Source organism: Cryptomeria japonica, chromosome 3, assembly GCF_030272615.1.
Source record: "Cryptomeria japonica chromosome 3, Sugi_1.0, whole genome shotgun sequence".
NCBI lineage: Eukaryota > Viridiplantae > Streptophyta > Pinopsida > Cupressales > Cupressaceae > Cryptomeria > Cryptomeria japonica.
In genome coordinates, this window is record NC_081407.1 from 905,162,315 (window position 1) to 905,187,084 (window position 24,770).

The 24,770-nt window shown below is 35.5% G+C and overlaps 1 protein-coding gene across 1 annotated transcript in view; it reads right to left on the bottom strand.

The window, feature by feature from the left end:
* Nucleotides 1–1,040: 1,040 nt before the first annotated feature.
* The window catches only part of LOC131066360 (eukaryotic translation initiation factor 5B-like), a 52,276-nt gene continuing 28,546 nt past the window's right edge, over nucleotides 1,041–24,770 (bottom strand). The window contains exons 2-8 of the mRNA XM_058001102.2: nucleotides 3,016–3,118; nucleotides 2,899–2,964; nucleotides 2,481–2,540; nucleotides 1,825–2,385; nucleotides 1,611–1,730; nucleotides 1,388–1,507; nucleotides 1,041–1,241 (exon numbers count right to left, since the gene is read on the bottom strand). Coding sequence (XP_057857085.2) covers nucleotides 1,176–1,241; nucleotides 1,388–1,507; nucleotides 1,611–1,730; nucleotides 1,825–2,385; nucleotides 2,481–2,540; nucleotides 2,899–2,964; nucleotides 3,016–3,118 — 1,096 coding nt within the window. The 3' untranslated portion in view covers nucleotides 1,041–1,175. The remainder of the gene's footprint in view (nucleotides 1,242–1,387; nucleotides 1,508–1,610; nucleotides 1,731–1,824; nucleotides 2,386–2,480; nucleotides 2,541–2,898; nucleotides 2,965–3,015; nucleotides 3,119–24,770) is intronic.

Consider the following 24,770-nt stretch of genomic DNA (forward strand, 5'->3'; position numbering starts at 1 on the left):
GTTGTGGGAATGACTTTGATGAGGGCAGATAAATTGTTGTAAAAACAATATGTACATATTTTAGTTAATGACATAAAAGAGAATAAAATATAAACCATTATTAAACTTTTGTTATAATTAAAGCTTTCATTACTGCTTACTTGCAAGTTTTTTGTTGTCTGAATCAATAATGCCACCCTCTCTCGTATCTCATCACTGATAGGATGCACGGCAGCCAAAGCAACAAGAATTTCATAAGGTTTGTGGGATCTTCAGGGTCATCATCGCTTAACCCTAATGATTCCACATCCCTAGAAAGGTGCTCAGGTACTACAACTCCCTTTCCCTTTCCCCGAACATCCGTCTGTGTCAAGAATATCATTAACAATTACAAAATTAGTATAAATCACTAAAAAAAAAGAACATAATAATGTAACAGTTTGCTTCTATCTAATTTGTACAATTACAATGAGGTTTACCTGCTCGGTAGAAGTGTCACAAGCTACATCTCTGTCTGCGATATGTGATGGATCCATGTCGGCCTGTGACAAACAAAAAATATAAAAAATGTTAGCGAAATTAAACCAATAGACTTTGCCAAAAAACTTCATAATAAAATGGTATATTGGATTCATTAATTGGAGGTTGGTTAATTTAAATGGTATATAGTATGTACCACCCCATGATATTAACTTTGTTTCTATCTATATGATATTAACTTTGTTTCTATCTATACGATTCAAACTGTAATTTATTTAAAACAACATTTTCATGATATTTTCATCATTACATGAAGAGTTCATAAAACAAATCATTACACAAAATCTATACTCTTGGGATCAATCTCTTCCATTTCTCGCGTGGCAAGACTACACGCCCCTTCAGACTATTAAATTTCAGAAAGCGAGCTAAACAACAGAGAAATTCAAATGCCCTCCTGCATAGAGAGGATCTGAAATTCATTACTGTCTTATTATAGCCAGATAGGTAGCACATAGACCACATAGCAAAACATATAGAAGAAGCTTAGGATGCAGAAACTTAGGAAGCAAAAGCTCTTGTTCTGGCATCAACAAAGTTCACCATTTGTAATCCTGAATGTGGTGTTTGTAATGTTGCAGGGTGCATCTTCCCATTTTCATCAGAGTTTTGCTCCAATCCAAAGCTCCATCCCACAATGCATCATTAGTAGTGGCTTAAGGAATTTTTAACAGCTTTTTCAATTTCACCACAAGTTTCCAATCATCATTGGACAAATCATCCTGAAACAAAAAGAAAAATTTCCAGTTTAGACATTGAAAAGTTGTTTTATCAGCCAAAAACGAAAAAACCCAATGTTTTACAATCATAAAACGCATGGTTGATATCACTGGAAAACTATGTTAATGTGGATATCCAATAACCTTACCCTGTAGTTTTCTTTCAATATATCTATGGATCTTCTAGTGAGATGACTCACAAATTCATCCTCCATTTCAAAATGCCTTCCAAACATTTTCTGTGCTTCATCAACGTTGCTCCCAACAATCTGTTAAGTTCGTATGATAATTGATTAACAAATACATTTCCAAATATAGTATCCAAAATCATATAAAACAATTAACAACAACAAAGATAGCTTCTCAAAGTACCTTCATGCCCACTTTTTCACCCTTCTTAGCCATGTCAACTGCTTTATGATTGATCTCAATTGAAGCTATTTTGCCAATATCTATGAAATCTTTTGTGGGAACACATAATGGCATGCCAATCTGTAGATGCAATCACCACACATGGCATTATGGAAAAATACAACAAAATTTACATGCATAAGTCATACCAAAGAGACTAATTTTAGATACTAACCCTTGCAATGCCTTCAAGAATATCAACACCAACAATTATAGGATCCTTCTTGTTAAAAATACAATTTGGCAAAATGCCCAGGACACAGGGGAAAACAGCATCTTCTGCAGCCTCCTTTTTCCTTTCCTCCTTAAGATTGTCCATGTATGCTTTAAACTGGTCAAACAGATGATAAATAATGTCCGCTGCAAATATTTTGACACCAACTTCATCTGCAAGCTCCCGAGCTTCAGGAGTAATTTTGACATCAAATGCCAAAATTGCAGCATACTCTTTCTTCTTTTTCTCAAGCATTACACTCGCACGCATGACATCTTTTTTATGCACAGGCCCAATACCAATTGCACTAACCGGGATGCTCACAGCTGGGGTCTTCAAGAACTCAAGTAAAGCCTCCAAAGATCCAAGAGTTGAAGCTTGAACATAAACTCCTTCCCCACTCTTGTCAATCCGAGACATTACATTGCTTATATCTTGCATTGCTTCTTCCTTAACATCATCTAAATCATCATCAGGTCCAACAACATATAACTGAGTTCCTGCTATGGCATGCTCAAGACCCTGAAATCAAGAAATTGCAACTAAATTTTATTTTGTCCACATTAATTTGAAAATTTACACTCATGTACATTAATTTATTAGCCTGAAATTGATACCTGAGCGGTTATCTTGATTCCCTGTGCTGCCTTTAACTCCTTGTGATGTTGATAAGATCCCTGAAACCAAAGGATATCTTACGCTATTGAATATATTATATTATATTTAAACACTATGATCAACGTTGTGTGTGGACTTTTATATTATAATGTGGTAGATCACAAATACCTCCCATTCTCTTTTCTAATAAAAAGGTTTTCAGACTCTTCAATGCCACAGGATATATTAAATAATATGGCACCATAATAAAGCTTCGAAGAAGACATACAACTATATAGGTTACCACGTACAACTATATAGGTTACCACAATGGACATCTCATAAGAAATATTTTAAATCACTCCATAGAAATAACTTCAAAGAAAATTGTGATCCTTAAACACCTTTTAATGTGAAATGCAATAGTTTGTCACTTACCTTCACTCGAAGCTCCTTCATTGGATGTGCAGTCAATAAAGCACGGATAGTTGTTACAATGGGACCCTAATAATAATGCATTTATAACAAAGGCAAGTATTTACTAGACTTTCTCACCTGCATTCCACAGAGCACAATCTGATCGCCTTCATGAAGCACACCATTTATCAATTGTAGTTCCAAGACGGTACACTGAAGTAGCAATTCAAATCCATCAGAACTGACAAAATATGAAGTTAGTGACATAAAGGACTAATGAAATTAAATTTTCAAACCCTAAATTTTGCGAAAAGCTGAAATTTAACTAGAACAGATTATCCCACAAGTGTTGCAAATGAATATAAATACAATACAAAATATTTTCAGGTCAAGGGCGTTAAAATGAGTCTTTGGATGACTACATCAATCTTAAGTGATCAATGTGTTGCCTAAGTCACTTCACAAATTGGCTTTTCTGTCCCAATATTGCTCTAAATATTTAGTGAGCTTCAATTCTGAAGTGTACTTTATATTGGTAATGAAAGCTAAAGTAACCAAAAATCAAGAACAATATCCTCTGAACAGAAAATCAAATACATACAATACAAGGCTTCTCCCCAGCATAGCACATAGAGAAATTTAATTATCTATTAAATTATTATTTTGAATAGTGAAGAGCAATGACCACAATGAAGTATCACATACAAATGAATTCATTCACCAAATCAACAAAGCGCTACTCTTCATTTCGACAGCCATCAAATTGGATGAAATTCAACAAGGGAAAAATTCAAACAAAAAAAAATCGGATAAAATTCGCCTTTATACTATATGTACCATCAAGCTATCAAGGCCAAATGAAATGGCCGACAAGGTGCCCTCCTGAATTTGTCTCAACTCATCCTCAGTCATCAACTGTTAAATAGGCCATGTAAATAAAAATTAGTACTTAATATTATCTAATTTATAAATATTTAATTAAAATATAACATGAACTGTGAAAATACAAATCTTACCACTACATCATCAATGTATGATGACGGTGCCTCCTCGCCTCTAGCATGTGAGGACTCCCTAGGGTATCCTCTAGTCTGTGTAATAACATCTAGTGCGTCATGCATCTCATGCACCTCACAATCTGCACTGTCTACGGGAGGATTAACGAGCTCTCCAACTGGACCGAAGCATACATGCCCACACATGACACAACTATGAGGCACGCATATGTGTGGAGTTGAGGATGATGTGTCAACAGCACCAGATACACCGCTACCATCAAGAGTAGGCTGAGCTACTGACGCAACCTGAGAAACCAAAAGGCTACTCAAAGAGTGAATAGCCGATATGGTCTGTGAAGCCGCCTCACAAATGATATCAGGATGTTGCACTGCAGGTGGGGGATCAACAGGAGGAGGGGGGACATATGGGCCCTGGACTACTCTGACTGCCCCAAGTCTATTTTGGGGCATACCTTAACCTGCACCCTAGAAAGGTTGGATGTCAAAGTAGTTCACATGTTTGTTTAAAACAAACTCAGTATACAATTTTTTTATGAAATAGAAGGGGATATCATGATTGTTATTGGGTGGTTTGTCGAAAACCATCCACCAACGATCCCAAAAGTTTTTCACAATCCCATCATTTGTGCACCATTTAATAGAACGTTTTGTTTTTTGGGGATCTACATGCTGACCAGTACGGGGATTGACAAACAATGAGGCGATTTCGGCTTTGGATATCTCGAGATCCTTGATATCCTTATATGACAAGCCATCTGCATATTTTTCCCTTATAGAATCTCATTACAAAAGGGTGGCATTGTGCTCCACAGTCATGGTTTCCATATTTTTTTATGATCGATGTGAGAGGATCAAACATTGGGTTTAGATGAGGGATCCTACAATATACTTCTGCAATCCCCCTCAATTCATTCAAATTTTGTGCAATCAAATCTTGAATTGAGGGGGGGTTTGGCAAATGAGGGTTTGGTTGTTGCAGTTGTGGTTGGTGAAGGTTTTCATTGTTATCCCCCATTTTTAACCTAATTGAATGTAAACAATTAAATTTAGTTAACAAATTTAAACAATTAGATATTTGATTTAAAAAAACCTAGTTTTCATATGAAAAAACCATATTTTCAATGAAAATCAAATAAACATTAACAAAAAATACAAAAAATGAATGAAAATGATTGAAAACAATAAAATTCTTACCTCTCAATCTATTTTTTAGCAATTTTTTGCCAAAACACCGAATATCGGGTGCATCGAATATCGGATTTTGATGAAATCGTGTGGCCCGTGAGTTAAAAATTACTCACGGGTTGTCACTGTCGAAATATAAAAGTCTCAGAAAATCGGATATCCAATTTCTATACTTAAATTATTTTTAAATCACATATATAATATAATAATATATTATATAATACGTATTGTATTATATTATATATATTATAATATATAATATAATATAATATAATATAAAATTGTATTATATAATACGTATTATATAATATATATTATATTATATTATAATATAATATAATATAATAATATATTATATAATACGTATTATATAATATATTATTATATTATATAATGCGTATTATATAATATATTATTATATTATATTATATTATATATATTATATATAATATTATATTATATTATATTATATATAATATTATATTATATGATATAATATAATATAATATAATATAATATTGTATTATATAATACGTATTATATAAAATATTATTATATTATAATATAATATAATATAATAATATATTATATAATACGTATTATATAATATGTAACATATAATATATTTTTTAAATTAAAATTACAAATAAAAATTGGATATCTGATTTGCATAGGTAATTACCAGGCCAAGGTGTACTGACACCCAGGTCAAGCAAAAAGTCAACACGGATTTTCGCGTTTTTAGGTGACTAAAGAAGGCTATTTTTTTCACATCACCACTTTTTGGCCCCCCTTGATCCTGCACTAACCCAGTGCTTCTAATAGTGAGTATGAATATGTTGATGTGGACAAGCATTTATCAACTGAATTTTCACAAACCTTAATCCTAGCTCCTAGAATCGAACAAAGTGACTTACAACATGAGCATAGTCCTTGTTTAAATCTTGTGATAGCTCCATCTGTTGTGATTGATGTCACTCCCATGGCATGTTGCTCGCCTTCTCGAAATAGTGATCAACAAGATCAAGAGGCGGATTTCGTGCTAGATTAGCAATATTAGCATTGTAGATCTTCTATCTCTCCTTCCTTGCCCTTTTGTGACTATTCTTATATGTGTCTCCCTATTCTTCTATTATCCCCTTAGTGTCTACTTGGGGATGATGCAAAGCATTGAGATCTTTTCTTGGTCTCTTTCATGTTGACTCAAAAGACATCCTCTCTTCCCTTTCTTCTAAGTTAGTATCCTTCTTTGGGGAATGACAATTATTATATGCATATACATACATGATATACATGAGTTATTATACATCATACTGAGCTTGAGGAATGCGAAACTACCTCATGTTTTGTGTCCATTATCCTTGGGTTTATTCCATGATTGGGGGATAAATCCTTGTGATAACGTGCTCCCTCTTTTCTCTCTCTCTTAGGTGTATCCTACCTAAAAGAAATCACTCTCGATAAGGCACGCGTGATTTCTTTAATGTGGGGGCATACACTTTTCTCATATTTTCCTTCTTGATACTTAGAATTACTTAGTGGACTTTGTTTTGCTTTGTAATTTTTAATATCCTTTCTTTCATAACTCATAGTAAGGGGAACTTTGCTACTTTCATTCATGGTTCTTTCCTTCTCGATCTTTCCTTTTACTTTGTCAATCAAAGTTGTAAGATCCTAAGTCCACTTGGGGCTTGGCACATCTTGCCTCCTTGACATGGTAAAAGTCTTTCAATCTTGTTTCCTTGAACTTTACTAGCAGTATTGGCATACACTCATACTCTCGCTAAACTGGGGGGTAGTGTCATAAAATTGCAACCCTAGCAATTTTTTACTACATTATGGACCTCACGCATGAGAGATCAAATCCTCTAGCCTAATCAAAGATCGGAGGCTGCTCAACCCTCAAAATCAGCTTCTTTCTTAGCCTCTGCACCACCCTATCTGCACTCTGCCTTGGACAAATAGGTAAGTTAGGGGCATTGCGCCCATTTCCCCCCTAGGATAGGGGCATGGCACCCTTGTCCTCCCAGGACAAGGGCATGGTGCCACTATCCCTACCCTATTTTGGGGCAGGACCTTTCCTAGAGCATGCATTATAGATTGTGCAGTGAGCGGGAAACTTCCTCGATGTCGGCATGTGATGAAAATTAGTTTCATTAACCCCAATTGACATGTATTTAAGAGGCATTTTCCCTCTCATTTGCATAAGGTGAAAATTAGTGCTCAAGTGTTTAAGAGCATTCAAGCATTCTTTTCCAACATTGAGCATTCTCAAGTCTCCCTTCAAAGCTAGATGTTTCATTCAAGTCAAGGATTCAACCATTGAAGACGAGATTGATTCCAACATTCAATTCCACACAAGAATTTCTATCAACATTGCTATCACAACCTCCCTTGAGGTGATTTACAATTCAGTCTTTCATTTACATCTATTTGCAAGTACTTTCTTTCATTAATTGGTTAATTCCAAAACTGGGGTTTGACCTAAAGGCAAACCCCCAATCCCAACCAATTTTCCTCTCTCTTTTTTGGGTAGGTTGTAGGTGCGCAGTTATACTTTCAGTTCCGAGCTCCATTTGCAGAGGCAAAGAAACCCTTTTCATTTCACGGATTTTTTGGAGGACCATGTATATTCTTGCCACAGTCCAGGCAAATTTTCCTCAAATTCATAGGGCTACTTCGTCTCAACATTTTACTGCTAGATCCAGGTGCACAGCTTCATCCCATACTCTGATCTCAAGTTATAATCAGTTCTTTGTTACTTTTGCGCTACATAATTCAATCAATTCCTTTCCATTTTAAATAGGAAGAGGGGATTAGCTTATCATTCCCATTTCACTCATAATTCTATTTTCTTCTTTGAAGGTTGAATCTAGTGAATTCTCTTTTCCTCTTCCAATGTAATCAGGTGAAAAGTGTTTGAAGGGAAATCTATAGTGAAACTCTCATCTCTCCTTGGAGGGAAAGGGTAGTTTTCCCCTTGATCTCTCATTCACTTTTCATCACATTACAATACTCTTCCAAATGAGTATCGCAACTTCATACATATATTGGACCTCACTAAAAAACTATGGAGAAAAATACAAAAAAAAGGTAAATTGTAGCCTCCTTAGTTACTCAAGAAAAATAAAATCACACATGATACATTGATTCAGGAGATAAGAAACTATGACCTACAACTCAAATATTTTTACTTCCTTAGAATTCATAGGTCTAAGAACATCTTTCAACTAATAATAGTTCATATGAAATTGAAGGATTAAGTTCAATTCTACTAAAATGACATGATGCTTAGGAATTAAAATAACTCATGTCAAACAAACTTTTCTCAAAAAAATCACAAAGAAAGAAAGAGTTTTCCATTTAATATTAAATTTGCTCCTCATTCAAAATGAAAACATGAACATTGCCAACCTATCGGTATTTTGTTGCATGTAAATAAAACGTGCAACTGCTAGTAATTAAAATAATTAAAACATGTACAAATGACTTAAAATATGTAAGTATTAGTATAATTTATTTTACATATAGGCAAGTTATTCCTAGTCTACATTTTGGGTCCAAAAATAATTTAAAATGTTTATTTATTGCTCTAGTTTGCATGGGGAAAAAAATGTATTAATCCAATATTGAACTAGTTTAGATAATTTATTATTATAGTATTTTTACTTTAAACATCCAACTCCAATTAATAGATCTAAAAATAAAAATAATGACCATCAAACATTAATTTGTTTTATCAAAAATATAATCTCAAATTTTATTTTTGTTGAAGTTTAGATATTCAAACATCCAACTTAAATTTAGGAGAACATATATTTTTGTACCGCATCCATACTTAAAACGGGTTTAATTTTACCTAAATAGATATATAACAAGCACATGAATCAAATGAAGATGCAATGGTTCTGATAATAATATATGTTCAATTTTTTGAAATTTTAAATATGGATGTAAATTTATTTAGATCTGTGAATTAGACAAAATGCTTGTAAACTTTTTCTATGTTGATTAGCAACTATGTATGGTTTTCCCAAAAGAAAAAATTCAATGAAAACCAATCTTCCTACAACATCTACATCAATTTATTAAGAGTATAAATTTATTTTGCATCCTTTCAAGCAAAACAAGAGAATGGATTAAGGACAACTTACCTCAAAATTTACTAATAAAAATAATATGCTTACAAAATAAGCATCCTCCACTCAATGTATTTGTTTTTTATGTTTTGCTTGCTATTTTCACCTTTCAGTGCTCTTCATTTCTTTTCCAAATTTCCATTAATTTTATTATATAAGCACAATTCACCTTGAGCATTGCATAATGGCCATTCCAAGAGGAGGAGAGACTAGATTTTTTTTATTAATTAAATAGTTGCTAAAGGGCAACACCCAATATAGTAAAAGTAAAGTTTATAAACAACAGAACACAAAAGAGTGGGTGAAAGTAGAAGTAAATATCAACACCTCGATGACTAAAAACCAACACCATAAAAACTAGAGTTCGATATGTAACCAACTATACAGACTACCAACACAACTAGGAAATACACTAACAACAATTACAAAACTAAAAAGACCAAGCAAAATAAGACCCAATGACCCTGAAACCTTGATTTAATCTATACAATGTTTTACCTTGTATGCCTCAATAAAAATGCCACATTAACCTAAACTCAATCCTTCTAAAGTTTTTCTTATCGTGGAAGACTTCTATCATTTTAAGAAGTTGTGTAAGTCATAATTTTTTTAACCATGTAATCTTCATCATGCCAAGGCTTAACAAATATTTTTATATTTAAAAAAATCAAATATTTTGGCTTTCATAGTTTTATTTATATTTAATAAATATATTGACTATGTTTTATTTTCATTATAGAGCTCAAACAAAATTCTTTCTCTTACATGCTATGGGGTCATGATTAAATCTAGACTTTTGTATTAACAAAGTGTTAATTGCAAATTAGTTCATTTGAGAAACTATAAGTAGGGAATTCTTTGTATTAAATATAATTGAAAAAAGATACATGCAAATAACAAACACTTTTGTCTTACCAATGAAGGAAAGTTCAATGAACAAATACTTTTGCAGTAGAAGAGTATTGCTTTTGGAAAATAAATGGCCCTACCTACCTTCACCATTTTTAAATGTATTTGTTCAATCATATGAACAATTGAAAGGAAGTGTTATCCCAATAGTTGGCAGTTCTATAAATTTGGGGAAGAAGTTAGTGTTATGTATATTACTAATAATTATGATTCTAGTGGGCACATAATGGATGTCAAAGACTTTCCGAGCAAGAGACAATTCTGGTAGGGCATTCCCCACCTAGAAAAAGCCTATTGATTAATTAACTAGTGTTTTTACCAAATGAAGGTACAATGGTTACGTCGATAGTAATATATAATGTCTATTTTGGGCTCAATGCTAGTCCTTTGATGTTGCATGGTTTCTTGTCACTAATCTTTGCATATTATTATAATAAAATGATTGAAATTTTAGAATCGCATTTCTTAATTATGAATAGTGTGTATGTATTACTTTCGCTAAATTGTACGCTTTAAGGATTTAGAATATTAGAATAATTTACAGCACTACAAAGTATTAATATACCATTTAAAAATCTATTTTACTATCTGCGAGTAATGCGTATATAATACTTTGGCTAAATTGTATGCTTTAATGGTTTACAATATTAGAATAATTTACAGTAGTTATAATATACTTTGGCTAAACTGTATGCTTTAATGGTTTACAATATTAGAATAATTTATAGTAGTACCAAGGATTAAAACTATTTTGATTTATGAAAGTGTAAACTATTTCAACAACCTTTTTACCCAATATTTATGTTTCACAAAAAATGAAGCCCCTACCATTCTATAGGGAGGTACCCGCATCAAAGCAAGTAGTCTCAATGTTATGGGTAGAGTTGGCATCATTGTTAGTAGACACGTATTACACGTATGGATACCCTCACGGAAGACCAATCAATAAAATGCTTTTATATATGTTATAGTTTCCAATCCAATAGTAAAAAGTAATTCTTGTTTGTAATCAGTAATTCTTGTTTGATTACCTATTTGATAGATTTCTTTGAATTTTGATTATATTTTGAGTATAATTTTTTCACTCTTTTCAAAATATTTCCTTGCATATACATTCACATTAAAAGAATATTTTGAACATTTCTATGCCAAGTTCCATTTTAATAGCAGTTTTTTGCCTCTAAAATAACTATAGTTGTATCCTATGAGTTAGCAGTTCTTTGTATATAATATTTACAAGCTTTTCATCCAAAGAATAATTGTGGGGCTTTTTAATGTTCAAGAGCACTTATATTATTGCAACTACAATATTTCAAACAAAACCCTAATAAGCCTTAGCTTTTCTAGCAGTGCTTCATGGAATTAGAATGAGAAGGTCATTCTGAATTTCAGAACAACTGTCATACTCCCATACAAAACTAAGAATTTCCTGTTTAAATTCATGCATAAGTTTAACTTTGTAGATGCCTAAAACTTGCACACTTAATTAAATTAATTTTATTTATTTAATTATCATTTATCCATCCTATTAGTTAAACTAAGGTTTAATTAATATCCTTTTTTTTCTATCTAACCATTAATTAAATACACATTTAATTAATATCCCCTTTCTTCCATTAATTGAATAAATTATATTTATTTAATTAAATTCCCTTCCACCATTTTAATTGAATTTACATTTAATTAAAATCATCATTGCATATAAATAAATCAAATTTATTTATAACGCCCCCCCACTTGCATTTTCCTACAAATGCAAGTTGCATCCATTTTAGTTGAAATAAAACATTTTTATTTTAATTAAAATCCTATTTCCTCCCACTTGCATTCTCCTACATTTTCCATTAGCCTCCTAATCATTCTTCTAGAACCTCTATAATCCTACTTAATGAGCTTAATTCTTCTAATCATATCACATCCCTAAATTTGGGGAAGTCACTTCTCAAATTTGGAAGAAAGTCTTCTAAATGAATTAAAGACTTTATCTCTTCAACAAGTTAACTTGTTGAGTTCCCCAAATTTTTAAGGCTCTTACAAATTTGTCTCCAAAGTCTTCCAAACCATTAATGGTTAACTCAACCTTCCCTCCTGGTTAGAGACTTTCTCTCTAACTCAACCCTCATCTAACCCAAGGGTCTCATCAAGCACTCATTGCTTTGACGCTAGTTATCCTATTAACCCTTGCATAAGAGTTTACCCTTTGGGTAAAAGCTTTATCCGCTGGTTAATCCTAATTAACCCTAACCACACTCTCCTAGGGTGACCTTCATGTCTTCTCAGCCATTTCATGCCTCTTGCATCTTCTCTCAAGCCACCTCTTGTTGACAATTGTCACCATTTCATTGGTGAAAATTGTAAACATGGATTGAGTGACTTTCAATCCTAGCCATTGTTAAGATTATTCAATTTTAACCATCTATTGCCCTATTTCCTCTATAAATAGAGCTCACATTCTTCATTATCCATATCCAAGTTTCTTGCATCCATATTATAGTCTAATTATATCAAGCATTTTAGTCTCTCTTTGTTAGAATAACATTTTAACATTTAGAAGCATTTCATATCATAACATATCCATGTTAGTATATCATGCAAGGATAGTTTGTTAATATATTTATCATATCATTATCTTCATCCTATCTTTATACCATAGTTTGAACATATCATATAGATCTTAAAATGCATTCATGCATGTAGATCACAATATCACTCGTTCTTGGAGTTGTCATTCCTTAGTCATTTGCTCAATGATCTAAGAGCAAAACATTGACTTTTGAGATCGTATGAGATAGAGAACAATGAGACATATCTTGAAGAAGTTAAACTAGTTTAAGTTAGTTAATCTTTACACTCAAAAGTCTCATTGGTATGTTGGTTTTTTTATCTCAATGTTGATATTCTGATCACCACATATTCCAACACACATTTTTTGTGCCCACTGTGGGGCACGTCCCCAAACATAATATCATTTTTATTGTAGGTTGAACACAAAGATAATGTCAAAATATCATATTAGCACGTCAGAGAGTTATTTTAGCACACCCATATCTTATTTTAGTGCATCCATGGCATACTTTAGCGCATAGATACCATCTTTAAGTGCATTTGATCTTCTTTTTAGCACTTAACCCTCTCTAATATTTTAGCACATAGGAGAACTAGATTAGCACATCCATGCCTCAAAGTACTGCATTTGCCTTATTTTATAGCACGTAGGCATCATTTCTTAGTGCATTTGTTCTACAGTTTAGCGCATAGAGCTGACAAAGGCAAAATTTTGTAACAGAGCTAAAAATTAGGCCTGTGAAGCGCACCATTAGATTTAGATCTTAGATAACTGGTTTGGTTGCACATTTTGACAGTGTCTATAGGAGGAGTTAGAATAATTTTCTTTGCTTACTTTTGAAGTCGGTAAAAAGAACTCACCTTTCTTGCAAGAATTTAAAACAAACATCACATTTCATTTGGAAGCTTAAAAAGAACCTCACATTGCAATCTTAAAAGCTTTCAAAGTTTGCAATCGTTGTTGATTCATTTGGTGAATTTAATTTGGTTGACCAGGATCTTATTTTTTCAAATTTTATTTTCTATCTTCACACATTGCTATCTTGGGATAAAAACAACCACATGTCTTTTGGAGAAACTTCTCCAAGATAGTCTTTTAGAAAACAATTACAATATTGGATAAAAAGAAAGTGTGTATTCTATGTTTCGAAGGTGTAAAGTATATGCTCTCCCCTTACTTGGGTGATCAAAAAGCCAAACACACCATTTTTAAGCTTTCTTTTGATTTAAGCAATTAAGATACAACCTTGAGAGGGCCTGTCTTCCCGAAGCCTTGAGGGGGCTAGTGAGAAGGGTATGACCCAAGTGGGAAATGACTTTATCGCCAAGTTTACCAACCCACTATAATCAAATGTGGAGACAGATAAAAATCCCCTCCAATGGCAGTGTGTATTTGATAACCTTCCCCTAGTATCCTTATGATGTGAAAAGCCTTTATTCTAAAGATTGGGAAGTCTCTTCATTGAGTTTATCATTTGCCACACTAACAAAGATTACTTTAGTGGCGAATATTCGCCAATGGAAAATTTTTCACGTCAGCAACCTAGGAAATGGCGAATATTTTGTACCGACTAGGGGTGGCCATGTTGCCAGAACATTATCAATTTTCGTCAAACTCACGGCCTGATCGCCATATGTTTTATGTAATTAAATGTTTATATGCGAGGATTTCACCAATACAATATGCAATGGACACACAGTAAATTTAGTTTTTTCACCTACACTCTCCGAGTTACCTTAATAGACGACCATAATTCGCCTATAGGCATGTGAAGATTTGTTAGCTAGGAGGACCCAATTCGCCTGGCATTTTGTCACACGTGTCTCCATTCACCCCAACTTTCACCAACTATATTGTATTTGCCAATTATTTGGATGACCCGTAATCGCCTCAAAAATTACATAAGTTGTGTTATAGTTACAGGGGATTTGCCAAATATTTGTATACCATATAAAATTCTCGCGAAATTCACCATATAAGGATTGGTATAAATACATTCAAAGATCAGATCTATCTCTACACAATCTGGTGGGTTCTAGGCTCTGAATTCTGGTCAATAGCGAAGTTTCTGATTAAGGAAAATCATTGTTGTTGATTGCATTGGTGACTGCTAGTGACCTAAAGGTGAATGATCATATTTTTGAAGTGTTATAATGTTATTCTAAATTTATCTATATTTGTTTGCACTCTTGAGTTCATTTTTATTCAGTGGCAACCCATCAGTGTCAAGTGGTCAGCCAGGACATTCAGACCTCAAACATCTAGATTGTAGGTCGTAGGGCCAATGAAACATATATTATACTTTATAGTCTATTATTTCTTCTTCAACAAATTGATACTTTTTTGGCAACCTTTATTTCATTGGAGATGTCGAATAGGAAGAAGGGTAGGAAACCTGAATGAGGGGAAGGCCATGAGAGGCCAACAAAAAGTAGAACGTTGTCTTTGTACTTTGGCTTTGGAAAAGACTGTGGTGAAAATTAGGAAGGTACATCATCACAAGCACAAGTACAAAATTTGCAACCTACACCACCTGTTGAAGACGACGGTGAATTTGATATCTCATATCAAGATGATCTTGTTGAAGATTATCTGGTAGATGCCCAAGTTAGCAGGAACGATATAATCAACTTGGGTGATAATGCCATTGATGATAATGCATGGAAGGGGAAAAGAAAAGCCAGATCAAAAAAGGATGAACCACAATCAAAAAAGGATCGGGAATGGGATATGTCAGTGAGGAATTTTCAAATTAATTGGGCATCAAAGTATCCATTCATTGAACCAGTGGAGAATCCAATTGAAGGCAAACCTCCAATAGAATGCAGGTGTAAGATTTGTACTTAGAAACATAACAAGGAAATTAGGTTGCAACTAAAATTTGACACCATAGAAAAGCATATGGGTAAAGTTTATGAAAAACAAATGATAGACGGGGTTGAAAAATTAGTGAGAAGATGGAAAACAAATGAGGAATGTAAGCATGTGAGGAATGCTGAAGAGTATTATTTTCATGAGAAAATACAGACGAAGTTAAAGATTCTATTGAAGCTAGTTTTAGAAAAGCAATGAAAATAGAACAACTAGGAAAAGTTGTTTAGTTAAGCGTTGTTTTTTATATTTTGAGCAAAGGGCGTGCTATGACGGATTTCCCATCAATTAGTGGTTTATTACACTTTTTGAAAGTTCCTAACTATCCTAATAGACACTGGTTAGTAAACAGTGGATGGGAATGGGCAAGTTGTCTTGCTGAGGTTAAAAAAGATGTAAAGGAAAAAATAAGAGAGTCAAACTTTATTGTATTTTCTTTAGACGAAGTTACAACAATAGACAATACTTCATGGGTATGCATGCATGTTTATACTATAGAGAATCATACCCGCCAACCTCATCTACTAGTTGTTGCCAAAATGAAGGAGATTGTGACAGCGGAAAATTTATTTAAACTAGTAAAGAGAAGTTTAATTGAATATGGAGGTATGGATGACATGACGGTAGCCAAAAAATTGGTTTGTGTTGGAGCAGATGGAGCTTCAGTAATGCAAGGTCACAGGAATGGTCTTTGTACAAAGATTGAAACTTCATTTGCATCGTACATTACTGCAATTCACTACATGGCTCACAGAATGAATCTAGCTTTTGGAATTCTGAGCAAGTTTGCTTCGATAAAAAAAATTGAAATTTTAATCAGAGTTCTACTCGCACTTATGTCAAAGTCCCAAGTGATTTATGGAATTTCAACACTTTGCTAATGGAATAACTAATGGGAACAAGCTTCTCAAGGATAATGATACCAGATGGATCTCTTTGGATGGTCTAGCGCATCGAGTTTTTTCAGAATATCCATCCTTGATTGGACTATTTCACACAACTCGCGACGAGTCAGATCAACCAAAATTTCCTAACCTTCTTCGAAGGTTAAGTAATCTAGAGACACTCTTAACTTTAGCAACTCTTCTGCCCATGCTAGAGGAAATGAGTAATATTATGAAGGCTGCTCAAAAAAGAGCTCTGTATATTGCAGAATATGCTACATTGTGTAAGATGACATGCATGACCCTCGACAATCTCTATCAAAATCAACCAACACTATCTAATGAAAAATTTGTTAAGTGGCAGACACTCACAAATTTGAACAATCCTAATAACTTTTTACAAATCGGTGCAGATGGGAAGGTATGTGCCAATGTACGGGGAGTTGAGATACTTATTCACTTCTATGCCACGGTTGACCCTGAGGAACCAAGAAAGCACCCCAGGAAGCAACTAGCAAGAGTTACAAGGGAAGATGTTGACAAGATTGTTGAGACTGCAACTACTTCTATGAGGAAAATTGTGTATGATCTTTCCTCACAAATTAGAAGTAGATTCCCTCCTAACAACCTACTTGAATCCATGTCTATTGTGTTTCCTCATTATTGGAGCCTCAACAGTGCAGTTGATTTTCGAAGTAAGCTACTGACTTTGATAAAACAATTTTGCATATCCAAAGAATTGAACGGAGTAACTATAAATGGAATATTAGATGAAACTCATCTTTGAGAGAAATCATCTCATTTTGCATACACTATGAGAGAACAATATGGCAAAATGGACAACCCCCGCGAAGAGGGATCAGTAACAAGGCTTTGGAAATATATAGTTGAGAACGCATTGTTGTATGATTCAATGCCAGAATATTTAAAGCTTGTTGATTTATGTCTTACCATGATATTGGGTTTGGTGGAAGATGAGAGAGTTTTCAATGCTTTGGGGTTCCTAAAATCAAAGCTAAGAAAAAAACTAGACAAAAATTTGGAAAATTGTTTGAGGCTCTATACATCTAGGTATGATGTCCACGCTTTTCCTTACGATAAGGCACTGCAAATTTGGAGCTCCAAATGTGAAAGAAGAGGTTTGGGAAACACTTCAAACCAAAGTGCCCATTGGACTATTGACTCATGTACTGGACCTACTGGTAGCATTGAGATGCAGTTCAACGAAGGTATGTAGACTCAGAATGAAGAAACCACAGACAAGAATCAAGAAAGCTCTGAATTTGATAAGGATGAATGGAAACTGTAAGAGATTGGTATTTATTAATCTTATTACTGTATCTCATCATTCATATTACAAAAGCATATTACCTTTTGCAATTAGAATTTAATATTGATTTGTAATTGTATTTTTCAGCTTTTTATTTCCATATTTAAAATAGCATAATAAAAGACCATAATGTGTTTATCGATACAAAGATGTTTATTATTTATTTAGACATGTTTGAGAACTTATATTTTCATTAAATTTTTTAAAATATAGCCATATAATACAATTCATTCAATAGTAATACACCAATCTGTGTGATTCTCCATGCAAAAGTCAATACAAAGTTTCAGAATCCTCTGCAAATGACCCTGAATTCCCTTTTATAGAAACAAGGGAGCAACAACAGCTTCAAGTTGAATTGCAATATGTGAAGACTCAACATCAAAATCACAAACTCACCACATATTTACATGGCCATCACAGGCCGGATTAGCAATTTAACAACTGCTACATGTCTGATGTCTCATGTTCAAAAAATAGAGTTCAAAATTAAATATTAATTCACGCCATGACAAATTAAATATAGATAATAGCAGTGCCCAAAACCTAGTAATCAAAAATAGAGAAATGCAGAAATGTTAAAGCTTGGGAGAATTTGAGAATACAAATTTACAAGCTGAAGTTTTTCACTGTGCATCATAGATTCATAGGCTGGATTAGCAATTTAGCAATAGCGAGTGCTAGTTTTTTCCTATTCATAAAAAAGAGTTATTTCAAGCGATGCCAAATTCCAAACAGAAAAAACATAAAACCTTGAAATTAAGAGTAAAAGAAGAAAATTGTGCAATACATACTATGATTCTTAAGATTTATGTGTCAGTTTTTGTAGGATGCTCCACTCTTCGTCTGATGGAAGGTCAATATTTTGTAAACTATGAAAAGTCAACTGCAACTTCATCAACATTCCATATTTAAAAGAGTGACTTGACATCACTGTTTCACCCAATACCGAATTCAAAGTTGTAAATGGTTGGATGAATTCCATAAAGCTTTGGGGAGTTGTGTCCTTAGGAAGCAAGTCTAAATCAAACTTCATTTTTATCTCCATGCTTTTTTTGTAAGCTTCTTTTCCAATGAATTTAATTGATGGGTCAACGGTCTTAGGCAAACCAAGTTTAATCAAATTAGTTTTTTTTTCTTGCAGCTTCAATATCTTTTTGCCACATTCATCCATAACTTCTGATGTTTCCCTTAGTTTCTGGCATTTTTGAATGATAGATGATGTCTTAACTATGGCATTAATGCGGCTCTTAATTCCCTTAGATGCCAAGTAGTTGTCACTGGTACTGTAGACTACTTGCAGAATCTGTTTTGCAATATCCTCTTTTGAATAAACATGTATGCTCTTCTCAAAGTGCCCTTTGATTTTCATATAAATTACTCTCAGACTTTCATTCAATTCAAACCATTCACACAACTTGTCACTCATCTGCATTATTTTCTGCCAAATGTTTTCTTGCATATACTTCATTGTATTTTTAATATTATCTTTCAATCTATCCTCTAATGTTTTAATTTTATCATTTGCATTGTGCGGGTCTTCTTTCATTTGTGCACATTTTTTTCTTTCTTCCTCTACTTCCTCTTGCAAATGTTTTTCTTTTACCTTCTCATGATCCGATAGGTCCTGTGTTTTTCTTATTTCGGCGACAGCAAACTCATAACTTTTGTATAATTTTTGAAAACTGGCTCTTTCCTCATCAATTTTTTTATTGCTTTTAGCAAGTTTTTTTCTCAGGTCCTTCAATTTTGCATCCATCTTCTCCTGCTCTGCAATTTCTACTCCAGAGGCCGAATTTATTATCCTTTTCTATAAATCATTGCACTTGTTATCTGTTGCTTTCCTCTTTGATTTTTTGTTTGCCAGTTCTGCCTATAACTTTTCTATTTGTTTCTTCAATTTATTTTTTCTCTCTCCACCTTTAGCAGTGAAGTGTAGACCACTTTATTAGTCCTTTTTGACACACTAATTTTGTCCACATTATGTACTTTGGAAAAATCCATTTGGAGGGTGCTAACTTGAAATTCATAGGGATCTATCTAGCTGTGTGGTGGATTTTTATCTTTAGTTGGGGGCATAACAACCATGAACTCCATCATATCTTTGTGTGGTTCATATGTTGGAAATACCATGTTCCTTGTAGGTTGTTCATCTAAAACTTCAGTCAGGGCAACCCTATGCAATTCTCTCTTTTTTTCTTTATTTGCATTTGTTGTGTGTTCAAATTTTTTATAGTAATCGCGAAATTGAAAATCTGGGCTTGTTGAAGCAATTGAATGTTTGAAGGTGACATAGAAATAATAGAGGCTCTAGTTCCACTTATGCCTATGGTTTTAACTAATTGTGCATTACTAGGACTACCAACAACCTTTCCTGATCTTGTCCCACTGACACTTTTATGTGTAGTTTTCATAATCTTTTGAGGTGTGGGATCTGAAGCTGCGAATGATTTATTTGTAGTGTTAGTGGCACTTGATATAGGATTCTCAATAGTGTATATGGTGAAAATGGATAACAACAATAACAATATTGAAAGGCTAAATGAATTCAACCACAAAAACCCTAGCCTAACAACAACAAAGATCCACCATAACATATGAAGATTATCTAAGACAATGCAAATCAAATAAAATCACAAAGATTATACCTTCACATATCCAATAGGTTTTTGATCTCCATTCTTCCTATCTCCATTGATCTTGCTTGATATATTTTCTCTCAAATTTTATGTGCACAAGAGCTCAACAAAGAACGGAATGTGGTTGCAAGTAGGATCGTAGTGTAGTCAAGTGCATAAATTGATTCATTAGGGTGATTGATTAGGATTTGATAATGAAGGAAGCATCCTCTTATATAGAAGACACTATATGAAATGGAGGGATAAGATTGAGAGGTGTAAAAGGAGGTCGTCTAAGATTAGAGGGTAGGTAGAGGAAATAATAAAATAATGAAAGGGGTAGATAATGTATGAATTAAGAGATGAATGACATGTGTCATGAGTAGAAAAGGTTAATGAATTAATTAAATAAATAAATATTTATTTAATTAATAGAAGAAATGAGATCAATTAAATAAATAAGATATTTATTTAATTTAGGAAAAGGATAATTTAAATAAATAAATATATTTATTTAAATGAGAAATAAGGCTAGAAGAGGATAAATGAATTAATTAAATAAATAAAGATTTATTTAATTAATAGAAGAAATAAGCTTAGATAATTAAATAAATAAAATATTTATCTAATTAGACATGACAATTTTGGGTGTCTACATTTTGCCCCTCTTTGAGACAATGCGGCTTGTCGCGTTGTTTCAAAGAAGATAAGATGAACTGATACAGAGTTGCCCCAAGATGGGAATGATATGCCCCCTCGAGAGATTGGATGAAAATGTCGGAAAAGATTGCAGACAATCTCTCGATAATAAAGAAAGGTTAGAATGGACTGACCGGATAAAGTGACAGAGTCACGGGATAATGAAGACTGACTCGAGCGACGAGGACTAGGACTAGGGTAGTCTATAAGATAGACCACGGGGGAAATACATCCTCATTGTCATCTACACATCCATGAGAGAAGAGTACAGAGCGAAAATAGAGTAGCAACAGTCAGCAGCAATGGCCTTCGTTCACAGATTCGACCGCGTTCACCGATTCCAGAGGCCAGCAGAGGTAGGAGAGCCGATAAGTACCGCAAAACCTCCTCGTACTTTGATGCATTTATTATTGTCATTAATGCATGGTAGATAGGGCAATAAATGTGCTTAGAATAGGGTTCAAAAAATGTCCAAAAAAATCCAGGCGCGTCTGCTTTGGTACCAAGCGCGTCTATGCTCGTGAGGCGCATCTGTGTTTGTGTCAGGCGCATCTATGCTTGAAACCGCGTCTGTGTCAAATGCAGCCGCATTTGTGATATGTAGACGTGTCTATGCCAAGAAGGCACGTCCATGTCACCCAAGCACGTCTGTGCAGAGCATAGGCACGTCTATGTCGCCCAGGCGCGTCTGTGTAGAGCATAGGCACGTCTGTGTTTGTCAAGTGCGTCTGTGTTGTTCAGGCGCGTCTGTGCAATCTTCAAGCGCGTTTGTGTCAGGTAAGTGCATTTGTGTTTAAAAAATGTGATTTTTTGTCTTCTAGGTCAAATCAGCAGTTCTGTGATGAACATACACTGTCGATTGGATAAGCAGCTGAGAGGATACACTCAAGAAGGTCCTCTAGGGAAGACTAGGATAGATCAAGGCACTTTGTGATGAACAGTGAGTACCAAGATAGAGTACTTTGTGATGAACAAGGAGTACTAAAATATGAGCAGCACTTTGTGATGAACAGTGAGTGCAAATGTGAGTAACACTTTGTGATGAACAGTGAGTGTCACACACGTAGTACTTTGTGATGAATAGGGAGTACTAATAGGATAAGAGCAACACTTTGTGATGAACAGTAAGTGTCACTAGGATAGATAGCCATATGCATTTAGATAAAAAGTAGCATTTTGTGATAAACAGGGAATACCACTATGACTGACATGATTGATTTGCTTGACTGCAGGAGTATTTGCCAATGCTGGAGTCACAGGAGAGATTCCCGTCTACTCAGAGATTGCGACCTGAGCTGACAGCCGAGGAGCGAGCTGCTATCGAGGTGATGGGATTGAGACAAGTTCTATATGTGCCTAAGTTTTGGGTGAACATGGGATTGTTGACTGTGTTGGCAGAGAGATGGCACTCCGAGACATGTACTTTTCATTTGCCGATGGGTGAGATGACAGTCACCCTCGAGGATGTATACAGGATCCTGCGGATACCGATCGATGGGGAGCTAATCTCATATGATCGAGATGGAGATAGGGAGGCCCTGAGATGAGGAGGACCCAAGACTAGAGATGAGGGCTGGACATGTGGCGTGGGATACGATGACAGCTACAGGGCTAGCGCTACTAGCAGTGGTAGGAGGAGCGATCAGTGGGTTCCTGTGTCTAGATAGGTGACACAAGGGTTGGCTGTAGGCTAGGGAGGATCATTGGAGACACTGGTGGCACAGCACACCAGATATGCCTAGGGACCATGTGTGTTGGCACACCTGTACTATGAGCTGCATCAGTTTGTGTACCATGGATCAGTGGGATTGGGCTGTGGGGTGACATTGTTGTAGGTGTGGGCCTATGAGCATCTGCCAGTGACGAGACCGATACATTTCAGGGGCAGAGGTCATGGACGCAATTTTGTGCACTTATATGACATGATCACGTCATAGCCACGGATTGGCAAGTTAGAGCATTGGCGGCGGGTGATAGATGACATTGACATGGTCATATGGAGACCATACTTGGGATGCAAGCAGTGGGAGGATGATGCAGTTGAGCTTCCCTACACCTTCCAGAGCAGGTACCTGATTGGGCGGATGCCCTATGTGCTGGAGAGGCAGCTAGTGGACAGGGTTGGTAGGCAGTTTGGCAGGATCCAGAGGATGCCACGGGGCTCAGGCATGTATGCACGGACTGTGAGAGATCAGGCGCAGTTTGGGCCCTTGCTATCATATGATCAAGCAGTTACATAGCTAGTAGAGATGATGCCCCTACCCTGGGACATGTGGCCAGAGATTGAGGATGCCAGCATGGATGCCAAGTATACAGCATACTGGGCGAAGCATCCATTCCCATGCCTGACGGATTCGGGAGAGCCATTAGATGGAGATGGTGGTGGGGATGATGATGGTGGTGGAGGTGATGGAGGCAGAGGCCAATGGAGGAGGAGGGGAGTAGTTGGAGAGAGGAGAGTTGCACCACGGAGGGAGGGCGGAGAGGAAAGGCAGGCTCAGGTCATGAGGGGTCGTGGTGGATTGCCTCTATAGGTGCCAGCAGCACAGGGTCCCAGACAGGTATAGGTACAAGGACAGGGACAGATACAGGGATAGGTATCAGGATAGGCACTAGTACAGTTACAGGCATAGGCACAGGGGCAGGCACCCGTACAGGGGGAGCCACAGGCAGAGCTTGAGGGGGCTGATGCAGAGGAGGATGAGCTGATAGAGCTGAGGAAGATCTACCAGGGATAGGCAGATGAGATCCAGGAGTTGGAGAGGGAGAGGGATCGGCTCAGGAGGAGGCTCAGAGATACTGAGCGGGAGCGGGATCAGGCCATTCAGCGCTATACAAAGGCTGAGACAGCACTGAGGGCTGGGAGACAGGCAGCAGAGGACACAGGGGCCGGATACGCCTATGTCTTGTGGGCAGGGAAGGAGATTGCCTATTGGCGGGATCTCTATTATGGTGCAGTGCCAACGGATTAGCAGGTGAGGAGCTTCGATAGACCGTCGCATATAGCAACAGCTATGGGAGGGAGCCAGAGGAGACAGGCATTGAGTGGTGGGGTTATGGGTCCTCCACCACCACCAGATAGAGGGGACAAGAGGGATGATCCTGGGGCGGGTCCTTCAGGGGCTTAGATTCCATCGAGGCCGGGCGGCTCCGAGGGAGGGAGTTCATCATATCCATAGAGGGCTCCCTATGTATCAGTATTGTACCATTTTTGTATGATGATGTAGACACCTGCGGGTGCTTTGTAGCCATATGATTTTTGACATCATTGTATCATGACACTTTATGATTATATATATGAGATGATTCATCTTTGTGGCAGCTATATGCATGTGTACCTATATGATGAGATGTTCTTATGTGATGTTTGTTTTATGTTTATGGATGCAAATATGTATATGATGCAATGTAGTATTTTTGTTCTTTTATGTTTTATATGTGTATGCATGATGCAAATGTGAATGTATGAAATGCAGATGAATATGATAATGCAAATGTAAATTGTGCTAACAGGTGTTGTGTGCAGGATGTGATGCAGTTGTGATATCTATATGTATGTATGAAATGCTTATATGTGATAATGCAGGTGAAATGACATGGAATGCAAATATTTTTGGTGCGTCATTATACTCAGTCATGTGATAACAGGCTACGCAGACTCAAGAAGGACGAT